The sequence below is a fragment of the Mchenga conophoros genome, linkage group LG16, assembly GCF_057382185.1.
Source record: "Mchenga conophoros isolate Kocher_MC1m ecotype Shallow Benthic linkage group LG16, M_conophoros_male_GT1.1, whole genome shotgun sequence".
NCBI classification, from domain to species: domain Eukaryota; kingdom Metazoa; phylum Chordata; class Actinopteri; order Cichliformes; family Cichlidae; genus Mchenga; species Mchenga conophoros.
The window spans coordinates 17,211,242-17,231,495 of NC_140541.1; the positions used below are offsets into that span (position 1 = coordinate 17,211,242).

General features: G+C 49.7%; 1 protein-coding gene across 1 annotated transcript in view; it reads left to right on the top strand.

The window, feature by feature from the left end:
- Positions 1-1,090: 1,090 nt before the first annotated feature.
- Positions 1,091-20,254, top strand: part of bcor (BCL6 corepressor) — a 31,586-nt gene continuing 12,422 nt past the window's right edge. The window contains exons 1-8 of the mRNA XM_085249997.1: positions 1,091-1,139; positions 9,900-9,981; positions 10,180-13,326; positions 14,840-14,896; positions 15,459-15,618; positions 16,681-17,019; positions 18,102-18,386; positions 19,673-19,998. Of these exons, the coding sequence (XP_085106123.1) occupies positions 9,979-9,981; positions 10,180-13,326; positions 14,840-14,896; positions 15,459-15,618; positions 16,681-17,019; positions 18,102-18,386; positions 19,673-19,998 (4,317 nt within the window). The 5' untranslated portion in view covers positions 1,091-1,139; positions 9,900-9,978. The remainder of the gene's footprint in view (positions 1,140-9,899; positions 9,982-10,179; positions 13,327-14,839; positions 14,897-15,458; positions 15,619-16,680; positions 17,020-18,101; positions 18,387-19,672; positions 19,999-20,254) is intronic.

Sequence of the window (20,254 nt, forward strand, 5' to 3'; positions counted from 1 at the left end):
TATATATTTAAACATAAATGTCCCTGTATCTGTTACCAAACTGCACATTGAGATCTAGAAACCCAAGTTCTTCATTGAACTTTTCCTTTAGTCAAATACCTATTTTCATTTTTCATCACTGAATTATTCTCGGTTAAAACCTCAGCTATTCCTGTTTTGGAGTTTCGGCGACTCTCGTGTGTGTGTGTGTGTGTCGGTGTTTCTGTGTGTGTCTCTCTTTGCGCGTGCGCGCGCAGTGAGTGCCGTGAGCTGGAGGCTTATGGTAATTGCGGTCTCCCGACTGGCCTTCTGGGTAGAGCTGCGCGAGTGGGAGTGGAACGAGCCGCACGGTCTCGGCAGCGCTCATCCATTCTGTGCGGCACTCCCCGTACAGCTCCGTGCGTCCTCGGTGCGAACCGAGGGCTCCGACCGGGCTGTTGTCTACGATCCTCGAAGGAAACGCGCGGGACGGAAAGCTACGCGGAATAACCTTCAGCAAACCCTCTGCGACACAGATTCCGCCGTCGGAGAGGACATGGAGTGACGGAGAGCTGGAGAAAGGGGCTTTTTCCGAGGACGGCGTGCTCCGCTGAAACCCAACATGGCGCTGCTGCGCGGTACGGCCGAGCTGAATTAATTTCTCCGCGATTCCGCCGACCTCGTCACCTGTATCCTTCAGGGGTCCGGGCCATACGGCGCAGTGCTCTACGACTTAAAGGACCTTAACGGATTTTCTTTAGTGGATTTCTCTTTATCCTGCCGTTTGTTTTTGCTCGGCGCAGGATCTTTTTTTGTTTTTGCTTTATGGAAACCCAAGTGACATTTTCAGCAGCAAAAACTCCTCTTGAAACATAGTGGAATGGATGAGAGCTGCTTGTAGACAAAAGAATAAAGACCCAAAGCTTTATATGTAAGACTTGTTTTGTTTTATGACAAGTGAGTAACCTGTTAGGCACTTTTAGTTGTTTTTTTTTCTCCCTCTGGCCGGGATCGTCTGTCTCCAGCGGACAGGACCGTGACCGGGCAAGTCTACGTACGCACGGATCGCTGCCCTTCCAGTTAACTTGGGGAAAAAAAACAGGGGGGGAAAGAAGAAAAGAAAAAATAAGGCGTGAGTCGGGGCGCGCTGAGCACGGTTGGAACTTGCACCAATTAACCAGGTGAGGCAATCAATGGCAAATCAGAACCTATTTTCCTTAACGTGTGTCTTTGATGTGAAATCCCTCGCGTGACGATCGAAACGTGTAGCGCTGTTTTTTAATGGCAGTATAACGTCCAAGGTGTTTTAAATTATCCTGTGTTTTCATGTGGTGTGTTTTTGATTAAAAACAGTCCCCTCGTGGGGCTGAATCTAAGCGCGATCGTCCAGTGTTGTGCGCAGACTGGGGAGAGGATCGGCCACTTCTAAGAATAGCGCATAGGGTGGTCTTTGTGCGTTTCGGCGGGGCAGTGGCATGTGGTTGATAAATAACATACGCGCGCGCGCGCACACACACAATTATCCGAGCATGAGTTTGTCCTTTTAACAACTGCCCTGTCAAGCTGATAGAGGTGAGAAGGACATCCCAGAGATTAGCGAACTTGAAAGTGGCGCCGTCCTCGAAGGTGACTATTCAGGCTTTTCGCACCCTGTTGTGTGACGAAGAGCGCGAGTGTGCCTGTGGGGCTGAGGGTAGGTAGTGTGTGTGTGTGTGTGTGTGTGTACGCGTGTACGTGCGCGCACACGGGAGCTTCTGCGCTAAACAAGGTTACGGAATCCAGCCTCGCCCTGCCAAAGGCGAGCGAGCGCTGCTGCTCCGTTTATGCACAGTTCAGTTCAGTTGGAGGGCATCCCCGCGGTGTGTGTGTGTGTGTGTGGGCTGTTGGTGTGCCGCGGAGTGTGTGTGTCGCGGGGGAGGTTTGGTTTGGACGGAGTGGACTGATAATCTCTTGTCTCATCAAAGGTATAGCGCTGGGGGAAGAGACGGGACGCGGGGGCTGCACCGCTCACCTTCGTGTCTACTTGATGGAAACCTCTTTGTCTCTCGCTCTCTCCCCACTCACACGCCGAGTCTTGCAGGTGTTTTCGGATATGACTTTGCGTTACACTCATACAGGCACACTTGCTGTATGACTAGGCTTTGCAATGCAGGGGATTATTCTTTGCGCACGGAGACTCGTCGTAGCGCCAGTTTGGATCTCTCCCCCCCCCTTCCTACCATCTCCACCTCTCCTCCTCCTCCCGGAGCTCCGATACGCGCTGCTCTCTTGCACAGAATGTGTCACCGGGACGCTTTCACTTAGAAAAAAAAAAACCCAAACACTTAATAATAATAATAATAATAATAATAATAATAATAATAAACTTCCCGTAATTATCGGTTTCTTCCCCCCCTACACACACACACACACACACTCCACTTCACTGACTTACACTGCGCTAACTTTAAAAATCGTTTTCGCCACCCTCCTCACGCTGTTGTGCGCGACGTCAATCAGCGCGATCCGCTTCTTCCACTATTGCAGTTTAATTGAAAATAAGCGCCGCGAGGCGCGTTGGATGCGTTCCAAACTGAGTCGTCTTTTACCTCGCGATTCTTTGAAGCTCCTCTGTGAGCAACGCAGACTGCGTTTCACGCGCGTTTATGCGAAGTGGGGCTTTTTGTTTTTTTCATTTATTAGAAGGTTGATGTTATCGGACCACATTTTCCACCGCAGACAAGACGGTGAGAGAGATTCGTATCTGGGGAGTTTTCCTTCCGTGCTGCCCTGCCTGCTGCCTGTCCTGGAGCCACGCATGCACTAATTAGGGGACGCTCTCTTAGGACGATCGATGTGCCTCATATTGGCTGGCTCCAGCTCATTGACGAGCTGAGTGAGGGAAGCAGCTACTGAAAAGACCACTTCAGCCCCCAGCAGCCAACCCGCGCAGGATAAACGGTCGAAGAAACGCTTGCAATAACGCGAACGGCTGCCGGCAGGCTGCAGGAGCAGGATGGGACACTGTAAAGGGGTGGGTGTGTGGGTGGAGGGGTCAGTTTCAGGTGGCTTTGAGTCAGAATAAAAGAGCTGTTTATATATAAATTAAACGTCGGTCTTACTTGGGATGGCAGAGAAAAGCTGGACAACTGGAAGGCATTTATTTGTTAAGTTATAAGTTAAATGTGACTTTGCGTGACAGTGGGGCTAATTACTTACTGAAAGGGTATTTTTAAGTTTAACTTCTATTATAATTGAAATAACTGTTCAACAACTTTTGCTTGTGTGTTCAGTGACGATCTCAGGTTTAGTCCGACTTGGGTTTTTTTTTTTCTCGGTGTCCAAATAAAAGTTACGCACGGATTTCATTGGGGCCCGTGGAATAAACACTATCTGCACAAACTTGGACGGCTGCTTAGTTTGGTTCGTCTGCAATAGAGTCTGGTTCCCAAGCGCTGCGCGCCGTGGAAGCCTAAAACAAATACTTCGCATTTGTGTGGGCCGAGTTTATTTTTAGCGAAAGCTCGTCGGACTGTTTTGCGCATCATTTTTCCACTGTGCGCCGCGAAGTCAGTGTGGGACTGATCTGTTTTCCAGGTGTCGGAACACAGAAAGGGAGGGCTGCTTTCGCTAGATTGACATACTTGAGTTTTCTCTGTTTCACACGAGAAGACTTCACACTTCTTCCACAAACAGTGTTGTATTGCCAAGGCCCATTAGCTGACAGAGTGCGGTTCAGTGCCACCCCCCCCCCCCCCCTTTAGCAAAACAGGATTGCATCTGGTGCTAATTTTATTAATTAGACATAATTTAGAATCAGAAACGTGCAAAGAAAAGAGGGGGTTTATTAATTACTTTCACCTTTGCCAGCGTCACCTCGCTTGCATACGTGCAGCCAATTCATGTGCAGGTTTTTAATCAGCAGAGGTGGGGAAGTGATGTGTGAAGCATTAAAGACATTTGAGCAGGCAGACGTGGAGAAATCCGCAGTTGTAAAAAGCACAGAGGTCCGTGGGCGCACAGTTCACCTGGAGGCAACAGCAGCCTCGGGGACTGCCGGACTTATTGTCCCGCTGAATGATGTGTGACAGCGTGTCAGCGTATTGCCCCGCGGGGGGGCTGGAGATCTGCTTGCCTTTAAGAGAATAGAAACAACCCTCATCACCTCCATTTTAAACCAATTAACCCCCCCGGTGTTTGTCCGCTTCTAATCCGGAATCAATAGGGAACACGCGGGGAATATTGTGAGCAGAGAGAGCGTGTCATTACAATCACGGGACCCGCTCCTGCTTATCAAACCTTCTGTGCTCTAAATAGTCCGGGGGGGAATTCGTCAAAAGAAATGCCCTGTGTCCCGGTAAACATCCAGACAGAAATATGAAGGCGCTCTTATTCTTGTCGCGCTCCTTTGTGTGTGTCTGTGTGTGTGTGTCTCTCACGCGCATGGATATAAAACAACAGGCTCGTCGCTGCCGGCGCTGCACTCGCTGCTGAGGCGAGATGCGTGTGAACAAAAGCGGGAGGCACGGCAGAGAGCCGAGGAGAGATCGGTTTTCCAGGCGCTGCGCAGCTCCCGGAGGAGACGTCACGGTTTGATTGAAGCTATGCTCCATGCTGGCCTCCCGGGACCTCGCGATGAAACGGGAGAACCCACCCTCCCCTCCGCCTTTTCTCCCCCTTTCCCTCCTCTCCCCTCTCCACCCACCTCTCGCTCTCTCTCTCTGAGAGAGAGCTTTTTGTTTCGACGAGGTCTGGAGCTCACGGGTCACTTACCCTCCCACCCCCTCTCTCCACTGCTTTACCCACAGAGAGAGAGGGGGGGCACATAGCATTATTCTTTCCTCTAGCAGCTGCTTTCTGGCGCCGATGACCCAGGGATGTTGGTTTAATAGCGATTTTTTTTTTTTAGACATTTGCTTATTTTACAGCAGCGATCGTTGATAAATGTCATCAGTGGTGGCTTAATGTAACGTGAACGAGTGGGGGGCTGTAATTAAAGTCTAAATCTCACTCTGAATGGATTTAGTTTGCTGACCTCGCTCTGGCCCGCGGTGTGATTGATTTAGCGGCAGAGTGATGATGACACACCTCACCTCCTTCCTCCCTAGTCTCTGCAGGCTCGGTCTTGAAGCTTTTTTTCCCTTCTCTTTTTTAGACCGCGTTGCGCCTCGGGCATCTCTGACGAAATCCCACAGACTCTTGGCAACGCAGCATGTTAATAGCGACAGGAGTTTATTACGCCGACAGTCTTCAAAGCCAGGAATGCGTCATGCGCTGTCTGCACGTAACATCGCACGAGCCTGTGTCGGCCGCGGAGCTTCTGACCTCGAAGTGGGGAAGGTGGTCACGTGGGTCGTACCGTGAGGGTAAACACTTAATTGTTTCAGCAGAGATTGTCTGGCCTAATTTACAGGGCGCAGTTAATTAAGCAGCGCGTATGAAAAGAGGCAAAACATCCTCTTGTCTCCGTCTGCGCGAAACACTTTGGAACTTCAGCCTTTGGAAAGTAGCGAACAAATAGAGGGCACATGAAAGAGGATCATTCCTTCATCATCATGTGCTTTTATCAGAAACACATGAAAGCAATGCCAGCGTTTCCAAAAACCTCCGGTAAACGCGGGCCGGCTCGTGCATGCGCATCTCTGTTACAATCGGGTTCTTTGGTGGCATAAAGAGCCATTTAGTCCTCATTTGGCCTGGGATGAATAGAGCCAGTTCAGCAGCCGCCGCCCGAGCCCTGGTGACAGCACTGGAGGGAGAGCGAGGGGGGAGGGGGGCTCACAATGTCGCCGTTGTTGACGGCCGTGTTGCTGCGGGGGGGAACTGAACCGTGCACCGACTTGCGTGCGGCTGTGCAGCGGCCCGGGAGGACGCGGGGGGCCCTTGTTTACAACTGCGCCGCTAATAATGTGACAGCTGAAGAGGCGCCGCCATCTCTCCTTCCAGCTCCGCGCTCCGGCAGCAGCGCGCCTCTCCTCCGAGTCCCCGCACAACATTTATCTCCTCCATCTCCTGCTCACTCCCCCCCTCCCCTCCCTCCACTTTGCGCTCACAGCTCTGTTAAATCTGAAACTACAGCGTGTCAGCTTTCCATAGATTGCGCAGCCTGCGCTGAGATGATCAATTGGTCCATTTGGCACACGTCGGCTCGATAATCAATAACCATTAAAATTGGGCCGGCGTTCTCTTCCGAGGTTTTTTTTTCCCCCCTTTCCCGGCTCATTACGGTGCTGGGTGTTAATGCCGGGGATCGGGTGACCTGAGGCTGTGGAGTTTGTAGCCAGACTGTAGTTGCTGTTCACGTGTTTTGCCGCAGATGTTCTCCGCCGTGTGCGCAAAAAAATTCCTTTCGTTTCGAGTGCGTGTAAACACACCGCCGTCACGGTGATCCCGTGTGTGTGGTGGTGGGGGTGCGTGTGCGCGCGCGCCCGCATTTAATCCATGTTTATCCCCACCCCACCCCCGTCGCTGCGGAGATTATCCTGCGTCACAGTGCATTTTTTTTCTTTTTTTTTCAGAGCTGATCGCAGCTCTGCCGCTTCAGAGAGTCTGGCAAAGCTCCAGGGACAAAGAACGAGAGGGCGCCTATGTAGCCTACATTCTCCCCCGGCGCACAGCAGAGACCTGCCACCCGGTTTCCTCGTTCAGTCTGAGAGAAATTCAACAACAGGGTCGCGCGGCGGGCTGATCGTAAAACGGAACAGCCGTGCTTAATATATGCCCCGAGCTCTTTCACTGAAACGTTTCTAGGCGGTCATTTATCAACTTTTAAAAGGAGATGAGGCCTGTACACGCGCGCGCGTTATTGGTATGCACACAACCACTGCGCTGCGCGGGGAGAGGCCTCAGCCCTGGAGGAAATGATGAGTGGTGCCGGTGTTTGTTCTGGTGCGCCTGCCGCGGGTCACTGAGAGTTCAAGTCGCTGTCATCGGAGACGGGAAACAAAGGAGGGAGAAGCGGGACTGTCTTCTGGCTCTCCTCTCCTCCCTCTCTCCTATTTTTTTTTTCATCAGTCTGTCTCTTCGGCTTTGTTTACAGCTGCTCCGTTGAAACGCAGCGCTGAAACCAGGTTCCGCTAAAAAACACCCGGTGGTTTTCAGTTTAATGGTGCGCGTCGGGGCTGCGCTCCAGCGGTCTGGTTTATAAACGCAGCAGCACCGACCGCTGCCCTCCCCCCTTCCCCCCTCCGCCTGCTGCAGGCCAGCGTGATGGATTGGACGGCCGTCGGGAGTTGTTTGTTGCGCAAACTATTCTTAGCCAGTGGGGTTGGGCGTCAACACGCTGCCTTTTCCCTTCTCTCCCACCTCCTGCTTTTCTTTTCATTCTTTTCTTTCCATCTATCCACTTACAGTGAGAAAGTATGTCAGGACTTACTCCCGGAAAATCCTCAAACACCTATTTTACAGGGTTCTAATGACACCTTATCTGCTCGCGTCTTGATAGCCTGTGGGCCCTGATTTAATCTTTTCCTGCCTGCACACGCGATGTGGATGTGAGCTGAGCAGCAGGTTTTAAAGCGTCTAAAACAAACACCAGCCCATTTATCATATTAACATAAACATATGACTATATATCCCACTAATGTAGGAGGCAGAAAGAAAGCTTTAGCGTTTTCGTGCAATTCTGAAGTTATGCGGGAGATAGTCCGCAGACACGCATTCTCCCCCTCAGCGTTTATCAGGTGCCTCATCCTGACTTTTGCCCCGATACAACCTCTTATCTCGGCCCTGTTGCTGCTCATTTCATCTAAAAATAGTCTAGGTAGAGATAGTACTGTCATAAAACGCTCGATCTCCAAGTTGCTGTTTTTTCCTTCCAGAGAAGCTCAGCAGATTTATGTGTTTATGATAGTTTTCTTTCATTTGGACAGAAACGCCGGTAAAGGTTTGAATGAGGGTGTTTTGTGTCCGCTGCTGTTGTAGCTGTTGAGCTCTGGTTGAGCGCAGACTTTTCAGTGCAAGCGCAACACGATCCGCTTTTTGACAGCGGCACGCAGAGAAACGCGCTGAGGAAGGAGCGGTGTGATTTCTGAACAGCGTCCCCGTGCACTGACGAAACTCCTGCAGCTGAACACGTGGTCGTGCACACGTGCGTATACACCGTCTCGCTTGTGCCCACGAACTCTCACACAAGCTACCCGTTTCGCTTCCGACGCGGATGATGTTGACGGTGGACTGGCGGCGGAGCTGTGGCTTAGGGTGGTGGTGGGGGAGGATGGGACAGGGAGAAGCCGTGTCGAGGGGCCCACAGCAGGCTGATTAATGTGCCCCGGGTCACGGCAATAAAAGTGGCGTGCCAGCGAGGCGCAGAGGCGTTTTACTGCAATGATCGAGGGGCCGTGTTTCTCTGCAAAGCTTCATTTCCCCCCTCTTTAAAGCCTCTTCTCTCTCTCACCGTCTCTCACCGCACTCCTGTATGTGCTTGCTTACCACGGCTGCCCTTCAGAAAAAAAATATTTTTATTTTTTTTTTACCGTAATTAGGGATCGAGTCAGAATTCAAAGTAAAATATTTCCCAAATCGTGAAAAGGGGATCAAATTTAAACAGTTTTTTCATCCTTTCATCTGTTTGATGGTTTTATTTAATTTTTAATCTTTTAGGGAAAAGCTGTTAAGATACCACATGACCCGTTAAGGGTCCGAAATACTTTGACATTTGCGCAATTAAAATCTTTGAAACCCTGTGTGTGTGTGTGTGTGTGTGTGTGTGTGTGTGTGTGTGTGTGTGTGTGTGTGTGAGACATTGTTTTTCAGGGCATTGTGATGTCACTCAGGCAGTAACGAACATGCAGGGTTGACATCGGTTGCCACTTCTCTTTAAAAAAAAAAATCCTAGCTCTTCAGAAAGTTTCTGTACATTTGCTTTCGCAGCAGTTTAATTAAATTAGGCGTGTTTGGTTCTTTTCCCCCTTTTGAAATCGAACTCATCAGCACCCAGCTGAGAAAAGCACAGGTTTAGCAACCAGTTGTTGAATCTGTTGTCTTCAGAATTTGTTGCAGTAATGAATAATTGATAACCATCCTCTTGTAACTTCTCACATTTTCCCTGTCATTACAAAAATACAACAACAACCCTGTTGTACTCTGGTGCTTTAAGAAAATTCTAATCTATACTAAACAGAAGACATTAAAGGACGTTTCACACAAACGGGGGTCTTATGAAGATTTCTTTTTCTTCTTCTTTTTGTCACTACCTCTGGGGTTTAAAAAAAGTTTCCTATTGTCAACTTAATTTTTAAAATTTATGATTTATTTTTCAAATCTATGGTTTATTAAAAATTTTGCACAGTCGTCTCTTTTCTCTTGCTGCCTGATATTCTTTTTGTGTGCTTGTGTGTGTGTGTGCGTGTTCTGGTGTGAGTGTTTGTTGATCTGAAGCTCTGTGTTGGCGGGTGGTAAATGGTCTCCCACCGAATTGGTCTGTGATGCATAATCTTCCCTCGCTCTGCTGGCTGAGGCAGCCGAGGGGGCAGGTCAAAGAGGGCATAGAAAAACCAGTGTGTGAGGAACGTGACTGAATAGATGCAGCTTCACAGTGCACGTCTAGCCCAAGGGTGGGCAGGTTGGGGGTAACGGGAGGGGGATATGGGGATGGGGGAGATGTTGACAGATTAGAAGGGGCGGGAGTGGGGAGCCCACACTGTGCTTTCATCTCTAGCAAGCGCTTCAGTGGACAGTGCCATTTTGTTGCTCTTGCCTCGTTTCACTTGCACATCCCTGGACTGCGTTTAATCCCTGTTTAGCAGAGACACATTTGTTTAAGTCTTGGCAAGAATTAAAATGTGTTTCCTCTTTTGAAATTTTATGAATTCGCTTTTTTGTAATTGCTTGTTTGGTTTTTTTGCTTTTGCAGCAGCATTGCAACACAGCTGCGGTGCATGCTTGCATGTGTGTGTGCCTGTTTGTGAGTGTGTGTGACGGAGCCAAGACACTGACAGCTAACTGTTTGCTCATCTCCACAGGGCAACATCTGTTCGTGATGTCGATGCTGAGGCACAAACCAACCTGGAACTAAGACAAGGGAACCATATCGCACGAAACATGGCAAGTCCCCGTGCTCATCCCCATGTACAGATTGTACTCATTTGTCGCATAAGTCACTTTAGCAAAAACAAGCCAAGATTTTCTTTTTCAATCTTTAGTAGTATTTTTTTCTTTTGTTTTTGTGCTGATGTCAGGATATATATATATATTTTTTTTTTTTTTGTGTGCTAATAGATACTTTTTCCTTTGTTGCTGCAGGTGGATGCAAGGTTGACGCCCCTGGCAGCAATGGGGCTGGACCGAAGCACTCTTTTACACGATGGGCTTCATCTCCATGGTGGGGTTGTGTATCCAGGGATCAGAGCACTTCAGGCAGAGAAGGGCAGAGAGGCGCCTGCACTTCCACTTACTTATAACAGGGATGGACTCCCAGAACTCATCTACAAGCCTGATGGCCCTCTGGACAGTCGTAAGACGGCGAATGGATACCTAGGCCTCTATAAGGGCGCTCATCCAAGTCTCCACAAGCCCGTGTTGGTTCCTGGAGCCGAAGGTCTCGGCTTGGAACGCAGAGTAGGGCCTGGAGAGAAAGCATCTGAACTGGGCTTGGCAAGTGCTGGTGGCAGCTACCTCCGCATGCCATGGCTCAGCCCTTACCCCGAAGCGAGCATGTATCCCTTCATGGACACATCCAAGTATGCAGCTCTAAGCATGTACAAAGCCTCTTTGCTCAGCCAACCCAACCCCTATCTTCCCCAGCACCTGGCCTATCCTTCTCTGTGTGCAGCCCAGGGAGGCAGTGTTACCCCTGCTGCAGCGGTCTCTGCTGCTGACAGGCTCTATTATATGCCTCCCTATCCTGCTTCACCCATCTCTTCACCCCTGGTGGCACCACCTATGAGGATTCCTGCAGTCACCGTGGCCCCAACATCACTGGTACACTGCCAAGACAAGGGGCTTGGTGTTGCACCTCCATTTGCACAGCAGCTTCACCAACCCTCACCTCTTTCTCAGCACCATCAAGCTTCTATAGACAGGGACCGCTCACCTAACAGGAGTATCAGACCGAGCAGACCTCCGTCCAGGAAGGGCTCTAGCAACAATATTAATACAAGTAGTATTATTACTAGTGGTATCAGTAGTCTGCCTACTGATTCCTCTCCTCGTGTTTCTTCTCGCCTGCCACAACCTCCCCTTCCTCCTGCTCTCATCGACAATTCACTGGATTTGCAAAGGCCGGTTGCCAGGATAGGACAACCGGTGTCGTCCACTTCCTCAATATCTGCCTCATCCACATCCGCACAGTCCATTCCTCTTACGTTCTCTGTTAGCAGCATGGCATCAGAGCAGCCCTCTCCTGCCCGACCCAGCCCCCACAAATCAAGGCCAAGAGATGGGGCCCCTGAACCCAGAAATGCAGGAGTTGAGAAAAGACCCAGCAGGTCTCCCTCCAAAGCCAGCTCTGAGAGACCAGCTCACCAACCACAGGCAACCAAAGACCCAGCAGAGAAGCCTTTGGATTTGTCTGGAAGAATGCTAGACTTTGGATTGCCCTCCAATGGATTCCCAGTTAAGATGGACACTTCAGGTCCACGTTATGGACTTCCCCCTAACAGAGAGCTCTTAAAAGAAAACCTTTCCCCTTCTCCCCATCCACATTGTGTGGTCAGCAGCACTTCTTCAAAGGTCTCAGACAGACCAGAGATGATCAGCACTTTACACTCCACCTGGGTCGTACCTAGTCCATCACCTTCTCACGCACAGCACACACCGGGCCTGCCCACCTCTCCGAGACCTAATACAGACCTGGGTCTTTCACAAACTAAAGGCTCTTCACCCTCTGTTATCAAAAATAAAGGTCTGGAGAGAGTACTCCCTCAGCAACGTAGCTCATCCTGTCCAAGGATAGAAGAGCCCAACCACTCCTCGACTCAACCATCTGGCACTTCTGTGGTCAACTCCAGGGCTCTTTCTCCCAAACATAATGGTGAGTGGGTCAAACACAGCCCCAGCCAGTCAGAACCTCCACCAGCTGCGGGTCACCACAGAGAGGGAACAGAGAAGCCCTCCCAGACCAGTAAGAGAGCTGAAACAACCCCAGATGTGCCATCTTACAAGAGGCACTGTGTAGAGAACGGTCATCCTCCTGGCCATCTTTACCTTCCACAGAATGAGGCTTATCTAAACCACAGCTTGGCTTATGCCAACAGATACCTACCTTACCCCATCACAGACAACATGACAATACATTCTGTGCCAATTGGAGGAAAAGGCCCAGTTTACCCTCACCCAGTACTGCTGGGCAGCAACAGCCTTTATCCAACCCACCTGGCAGCAAAACACCCTTTACCATACCACAATCTCCCTGGTCCAGGAGGAGAATATCTCACTTATAACTCACAGGAGATGGCCCATCCCTTGATGCAGACACACTCTGACAACAAGCTGGCAGAAAGGGCAGATGCAACACTGAAGTCCCGGGGACAGGAGAAATCTCGGGGAACTGTTGAAGAAGGTGGAAGCCACAGAGATAACAACAGTGGGAAAGAGATAGGCGAAGGAAACCAAATGAAGCCTGACAGGGAAGCTGGAGCACAAGGACAGTGTGGCAGTCAAAGCAAACACCCCTCTTCCTCTTTAACATCCAGAGAAAAGATTGTCTGCATTGACCTTGTACACTCAGACACAGATATGGAGACTACACCATCAGGCCACAAACAACATTCTGCCGAGACCAGCACCAAGGCTTCCCAAAATGAATGTTATCATAGTAACCAAAATCTCACAAAGACTGAGTATGAACCAAAACACCACCTTTCCCTTCCTTATCCAATCCACTCCAGACAGAGTCCTAACCTTAAGCCCAACCACAGTGACAGACAACCAGAAGCTCCCTTTGGGAGAGCAGAGGTTCCCCAGGACACTGGCTGTGCTGGGGCAACATCTAGCATATCCCCAGCTTCTCCGTGCCTGGTTGCCCAAGCAGAGGAGAGCTGTGAGGAGCAGAGCCCCAGCCCAGACCTTGAAGACCAAGATCAGAGCACCTTGCGCTGTGCTCGAACATCAGGGGAGCGCAGCTCTGGTAGGGACAAAGGGGACAGGGGGGACAGCAGAATTTCTCGCCTTACACAACACTGCACAGATATGGTGAAGAAATCAGACCTGGAAAAAGTCCCCAAGAGAGAGACTGAAAAAGAAGACAGTATTGTTGACCTGGGGGAGTCTCAGGGAGAAGGGGATGAGGAAGAAGACGGTAGCCAGACTTCATCTAAAAACTCTCGTAGATCCAGCCTGGCCAAAAGGATTGCTAACTCCTCAGGCTACGTTGGCGACCGCTTTAAATGTGTCACCACTGAGCTATATGCTGACTCGAGCAAGCTGAGCCGTGAACAGAGAGCTCTGCAGGTAAGGCTGCAAACAACTGTGCACGTTTGTGTATACATGCAATACGTAATGAACTGGGTTTAAGATAATTGATGGGATGGGGAGAGGTTGTTATGAGCAACTTTTCTTATGTGCAGACATTTCAGACATACTTTGATTTCTAACATCCACACAGGAATAAAACCTCAAAGGCCACTCTCAGTTTTCCCCTGCTGCAATATTCAGATCAGCCTATAGAGCACACCTTGCATGGAATTGGCATACTTTGCATACAATATAATTGCTGTCACGCTACTGTCCTGGCCGTAGATTTGATTGTCCCTTTATAGTTTATCATTGTCTTAGGGATCTGGCCAGTCGAGACCCTCCTTAATGGGGTGGCAGTTCAAAGGTTAACCAGAGCTGCTATCTTTGTATGTTGATTAGTGAGCAGCCATTGTAAAGGTTATTTCTGTGCGTGTGTGCGTGTTTGTGTCTCCGTATGTGCTTGTCCTTGTGTGACTGCCTTGGGGCTAAAGCATGTTAGTGCTGAGTGTGCTAAAGAGACATGTACAGTAGTTTGGGAGAATGACTGTGGCACCCTCACAGTTCACACTGCCTTTGGCTACGCTTAACCCCAAGGTTAGGGCCAGTGGAGGGCTTGCAGTGTGCTTAACAACCAACAGCTGCCCTCTTCAGGGTTTCTCTAAGGCTTTCTGCATGCCCCCATCTGCCATTCACTATCCTCACCCAACCCACCTCCCTCCAATGGCCTGTCCTGCCTGGTTGCTGTCTAAGGTCATAATTCTCCTCATCCCCGCTCCCGCCATTGGCTAAAATACCAGCCCTCCTAACAAAGATCACATGACCTCTATAAACATACTATTACAGTAGTATCACCTACATTTAGCTATTATCCACTGTCATTCATACATGCACACTGAGCTATTCATTTCAAACTGTTTATGTCTTTTGGGGTTGCCTTTTGCTCAATGCTGAGCACAGAAACACAAAGACACACTATGCTATATTATCCACTGGCTCAGGGGCAGAAATGTTAATAGGTTGCACATGTCTGTCTATGTTGTGAATGCACCTTAGAAAACTGTGGTTTTTGTCTTTTGTCATGCTTGTCAATCCACAGCTGCAACTCAAAGCTATCAAACACTGGATTTCTGGATGCGTAAAAAAAAATCAGATGTGGTCTGCTTGGATCACCCCCCTGCCGCCAAAAAAAGAAAGCAAGCAAGACAGCTGAAACTGAATTGGTGTCATCAATTATACCTCAAATGCCCGTGTTATTTCCATTCAAATTTTCCAATTTGTCACTGGTGCAGTTCAGAGATTATTTGATGGTTTTGATGCAGTGTTAATTGACCTGTTGATTCACTTTAATTTGATTGTTATTTTTGTTGGGATTGTGGCTACCTGTTCTGTGTAAAAGAAACATGTGGAGAAACGTAACGTAAATTCATTTATTTAAAAAAAAAGAAAAAGAAAAAGATGAAATGCTGGACAGATATATTGAGCCCCCCCCCCCGTTCTAATTGCTTAGATGGAAGTCATATCACGAGAGGGGAGTAATATAAGTCAACCTGCAGCTAACTGGGAGGTCAGTTCTTTACATTTCTTATCACATCTGCCTCTGACGGGCTCTGTCTCCTTTGTACTGTGTATCGCTGCACACTTCTTTTTTTATTTTTCCCCTCCCCACTCCCTTCTTTCCTTCTTCCCTCCTTTTCATCTCCTCTCTCCGCCTCAGGGCTTAGATGTATATGTTTCCAAGCCATGTTTATGTTTCAGGAAGGGAGAAGCCAGGATTTAAGCCCCAGAGCGCATGGACTGACAGTGGCTGCAGTAGTCTAACCTGTGTCTTGACGCCGTGCTTGTGATTTATCTGTCCTCCTTTGTGTCCTGCGTGTATTTGTGTGCGTATGTGTGTTGTGAGTGTGTGTGTGTGGGGGGGGGGGGAGTGGGGGGAGGTTAATTCTTTTGGCATATTCTTCTTTTGTTTTTTAAGACGATGTGATTTCTCATGCTTTTTTTTTTTTTTTTGCTTGTGTAGCTGTTGAGGCCAGATTTAGGCTTAGAGAGGTGCGTGTGTGTGCGCGGCATGGGCAGATGATGAGTGGTTTTCATGGGTTTTCTCTGCATTTTTGTGTGTGTATGCACAGCGGGCAATGATGCGGTTCTCGGAGCTGGAGCTGAAGGAGAAGGAGGGCAGCGGTGTGTGTATGACTGCCTCGGCAGCAGGACGGGAGCTGGCAGACGGCCAGTGCGGAGAGAGAGTGCTGGAGTACTGCCAACACACCACCAGGCAGGGAGAGAGGGAGGGTGAGTAACCCAGCACCACACACACACACACATATACACAAGGCATGCACACACATACATGCAGACACTCTGCAAATGAACACTCACAAAAAAAAGGGACACGCACGCAAACAATAGGAGCGTACACACTCGCTCTCATGCACTTGCAGCAAATGCTGAGGCAAGACCGGGTCACTCTAAAAAAAGACACTCTTCCACTCACACACAGAGACACAGACACACACACACAAGCGTGTCCGTGTGTGCACGCACTTTTACACAAGCTAGGCAGCGCAAGCCAATGAGCGGGCAAGAGAGACAGCGAGGGGGAGTTTTATTTTCAAGAAGCCTTTTGTGCTTATCTGCGCAGAGAGACGATGGCGAGGGGAGGGCAATGGGGGAGAAGGAGGGGCAGGGAGTGCGTGAGTGAAAGCTGTGGTGGGGGGGGGGAGTTGGTGGGTGAAAGCGGATGGGAGAGCGCAACGGAAAGAGCGGGGTGGGGTGGGGAGCGGGGTAGTTACATTGGCTGGCAGCCCAGCTGTGTGTTGGAGCGAGGCCGCAGCTGACGTGTGAGCCTAATTATGGCATGGAGAGAGACAGAGAGGGAGTCGACGACGAGAGAGGGGAAGGAAAAGGGGGGGAGGGGGGTAGAGTCACGCTCTGTGTGAGAAGGGCGTGGTGCGGTCATGGAGGGGGGGGCAGGGAGATGACGAAAAGAGGGAGAGGGAAGAGGGATGGGAGTCACCATGCACAACATGTGCGCAGGATGTTTTCGTGCCTCTCTCTGCTGGAAGTGTGCACGGCTGCACTGAACCATCAGGCCGCTGGCTCGGCTCGCATCAGATTAAAAAGTCTTTACCTCATCAAAGTTTTACTGCCTGTCTTTAAAGCAGAATAAAAGCGGGCTGGTGTTTAACTGGCATTCTCGCTCCGTCAACCCCCACCAACCACACCTTGTGTCACCCTGTTTCCCTGCTTGTTTTCTGTCTGAAATCTCTTCCCGTGTGTCTGCACCCTTCCCATCATCTTATGTTTATATTTCCTCTGTTCGCTTCATGTCCCCGTCTTCTCTGCTTTGCTCAGGTGTCCGGCCGGCATACACAAACAACAGAGTTCCAGTCCTTCAGAGGTGTGGAGGGCAGAGGGAGCCTTTATCCCATCCTCATGAAGCCCAAGATGGGGCCAGAGGTCCGGGCCAAGGAGGGCTAAAGGATGGTGTCAGGAAGGGGATGAAAGAGTGCGAGGAAGGTCACTGTATGCCACCCACACTGACGCCATCAAAGGGCTTTCCCGACGAGAGGACTAGCCCTGGCTTTGGGGTCACCAGGAAACGCCCCCTTGGCCTCAAAGCGGAGGACGAGGACACAGAGATGGAGGGAGAAAGGGTGATCCACTTGGAGAAAAGAGCCAAGCTTTGTACGGGTGAGAATTTCACAAACAAGCGTGCATCTCGCATGCCTCAAATAGCATCCCCCTTCTGCTCTTCATCCGCTCTCCATGCATCCTTAGAATTCCGCCCAGTTAGTTTTCCTTCACCGTGTGATGCCGAGCACCGTTTCATCCCTTGTTCTTTTTTTAAAAAATCCCACTTTTATAATCACTACTTCCATCCCAATCAATTCCACCTCACATCCGTTCCATCACAACACGCTCTTCCTCCCCTTTCCTGCTCTCTGTCCTGTGTTTCGCTCTGTGTGGCAGCCAGCTCTGAGAAGTGTTTAATCCTGCCTTTGAGTGGAGTGCGAGAGAAGCGACGAAGAGGGACAGCTATTCCCTCTGTCTCTCTCTCTCTCTCTTCTTTCAGCACTGCCGTTCCTTCGCTGTGCTTACCCACCCTCTTCAAAGCTGCTCTTTTCTTCTCTTTTCATCTCCTTTCTTTTTTCCCTCATCTGTTTGGGTTTCCTTTTTATTTCTTTTCTCGCTGGCATGCGGTATCGTGCTTGTTCTCCTCGGCACTGGCAGACGAGTCAAATACCCGTCCCCTGTGAATTTCATGGGGGAGAACCCTCCCTCTGCTTTTCCAGCCTTTATTGCTTTGTTTCTCCACCCGACTCTTGACTTCTCTCCCCTTTCACTCCGCAATCTGTCTGCTCTACATCCTGCTCCCTGCCTCTCTTGCCTGGGTGTGTGTCATATGTAAGGCTTAGATGGGGTTTTACCAGCCATAAGAATGTCCTGATTAATGGCCTTTGTTCTCTGTGCTCTGTTGCTTGCATGTCAATATCTACAGTAGTTCTGCACGTTGCAGACGGTGACAATGACGGCTTTAGAAAGCAGAAAACCTTTTAATCCAAATGTCAACTCAGAGACACTTAGAAGAAATCTTTTAAGTAGCTCATAATGCACTTTTCAGACTACCTAGCGTTTTTTTTTTTTTAAATGACCTTTTAATAATAACCGAGGCTCGAGAGCTTGCTCTTCACATCTTTGCATCGAGGTTTAAACGCAAAAACCATCAAACTGTTGCGTTTCAAGCAACATTCTGTGTTTGTGTTCATCTGCAGACGAGCGTGAGAAAGCCAGTGCGGACGACGACGACGACGAGGAGGTGCGGAAGCTTAAGGTCTGCATAGAGCTCAAGGGACTGCGACTCAGCAAGCCCGCCGCGGGCGCTGCTTCACCTGATGGGTCCCAAATCAAGCAAGAGAGGGCATGGCCTCAGCCCCGATTGGTTAGCCCTACCCAGGGCCTGCGCGAGCGCAAGATCAGGCCCGGCGAGCACGAGGACAGAGCCGCGGCGCAGAGAAGCGAGATCAACAGGAAATGGGGCTGCGAGAAGCTGCCTAATGGTAAGAGTGAACCACCAGCCGTACAAACCGCCGAGTTCAGCTAGGGTAACGGAAATCTATCTTTGGCTCACGTTTCACTTTCTTGTTGAGCAGTCTGTCTTTAGGGGATTTCCCAAAAGCTGTCAGGGAGCACGAGGGGGGGGGGGAGATTCTTCCTCTTGCCAGGGTAAAGGCTTGAGGAATCAAAAAAAAGGGGGGACGCAGAGAACCACAAGATAAAATGCCTCTCACCACCCTCCCGGTGCGCAAAGATTTAGGCTTTTTCTTTCATGTTCAGCTGATCTACAGCGGGGTCTCTGTGAGGACGATTAAAAAGCAAATGAGGGGAAGTGGCTGGTGGAGGTATGTGTAGGCAGGTGGAGTGTGACTAATGTGTGATCAATGATTTTCTTTTTCTTTCCCCTTTGTTGGGTGTGTGAGGTAGAGGGGTCTTACTAAAGCCAGGGCTTTCCCTTATGAGAAATGCAAAATGGCGTCTCCGAGGCAGAAGAGAGAATAAAAGAGCAGTGGAGAGATTAAAGGAAGTGAATAAAGCAGAAGAGGGTTTGAGTATTTTTCTGTAGAAACCACAGACCATTACTGGGCACTGATTCTTTTTTTTTTTTTTTTTAAATAATATACATTTATTTAATTACCTCTCACCTCTCATGACTGTGACAACGGTTGTGTTGATAATGACTGTGGTTATTCCACTGTATCTGTGTGTTGTTTTTTTTCTTTTTTTTCCCCTTCAGAAAACCACTAGTCACATGAAATGCATGAATCTGCCTGTTAAGGATATTGCATTGTAAAAAGCTGTTGTCTCTGCAACAAATTGCTGTTATTAAATTGTTATTCTAAAAGTTGTACTGCAGCAGAAATCAGACCTAGACCAGATCGCCAAGTAGATTAAAGCGGGTTTGCAACGATCCTTAGGAGCAAATGTATTTCCAATAAGCTTTTCGACATTGAGGTTTCAAGGGCAGCTTTTTTATTTTTGTGTAAATATGTACTATAAGAGGCTGAAACCAGACAGTGCCACATTTGTTTAAGGAGATTACTCCTAGCCGTGTCCTTGCTGCAGTGAAGAAGTGCACAGGAATCACTATAGCGGTGTTTATGCGAGCTTGCGTGCGAGAGTGTGTGTTTTTTATTTATAATTTTTTTTTCCCTGGGCGAGCAGGCATGCTGCGCTCCCAGACAGCTCTGTGTGCTCATTAATAAACCAACAGAGGGTGAGAGATGGCCTTGCAATACTTTCCTATCCTCGCACTCGCTCACTCTGCCTTCCTCTTTTCCTTCTCCAGGAGTAGCTGCTGCCGTCGCTCCCCTCCCCCCCAGCCAGCTGAAGGACAGAGCGCACCCGCCGAACCCCTTCTCAGGTGACCGTGGCCTCAAGGAGTCCAGGAGGGGCCCCCCCTCTCCGGCCCCAGAACAGTCCGTGGGAGGCACCCCTCCCCTCAAGGTCCGTCGCCATAGTGACACGGACAAACCCAAGGGCAAGCGGCCGTGCAAGACCAAACACACCAGCCAGAGGGAGCGAGAGCGGGAGAGGGAGAAAAGGAAAGAGGCAGCCGCCAGCAGCCCGGGCCAGCGTTGCGGGACTGAGCTGGGAAAAGCTGAGGATGACAAGGTGAGTGCGACCAAGACGCAGGCGTCTGGATGTTTGCAGCGGCAGACTCTGTTTCAGTATGCCTGTTGGCGCCTCTGATTATGCAGCTGGGGACGGGAGGGAGGGACTGAGGAAGGAAGTATGTTTACAATGTTTAGAGGACTGCTGGAGCTTTGACCTCCCCGCGCCCTCAGCGGCTCCCTGCGGAGGGCCCCGCATGCATGTGTTTGTGTCTCTGGCCTTAATTGTCGAACGCGTGTCATCTTTTTGTGTGTGT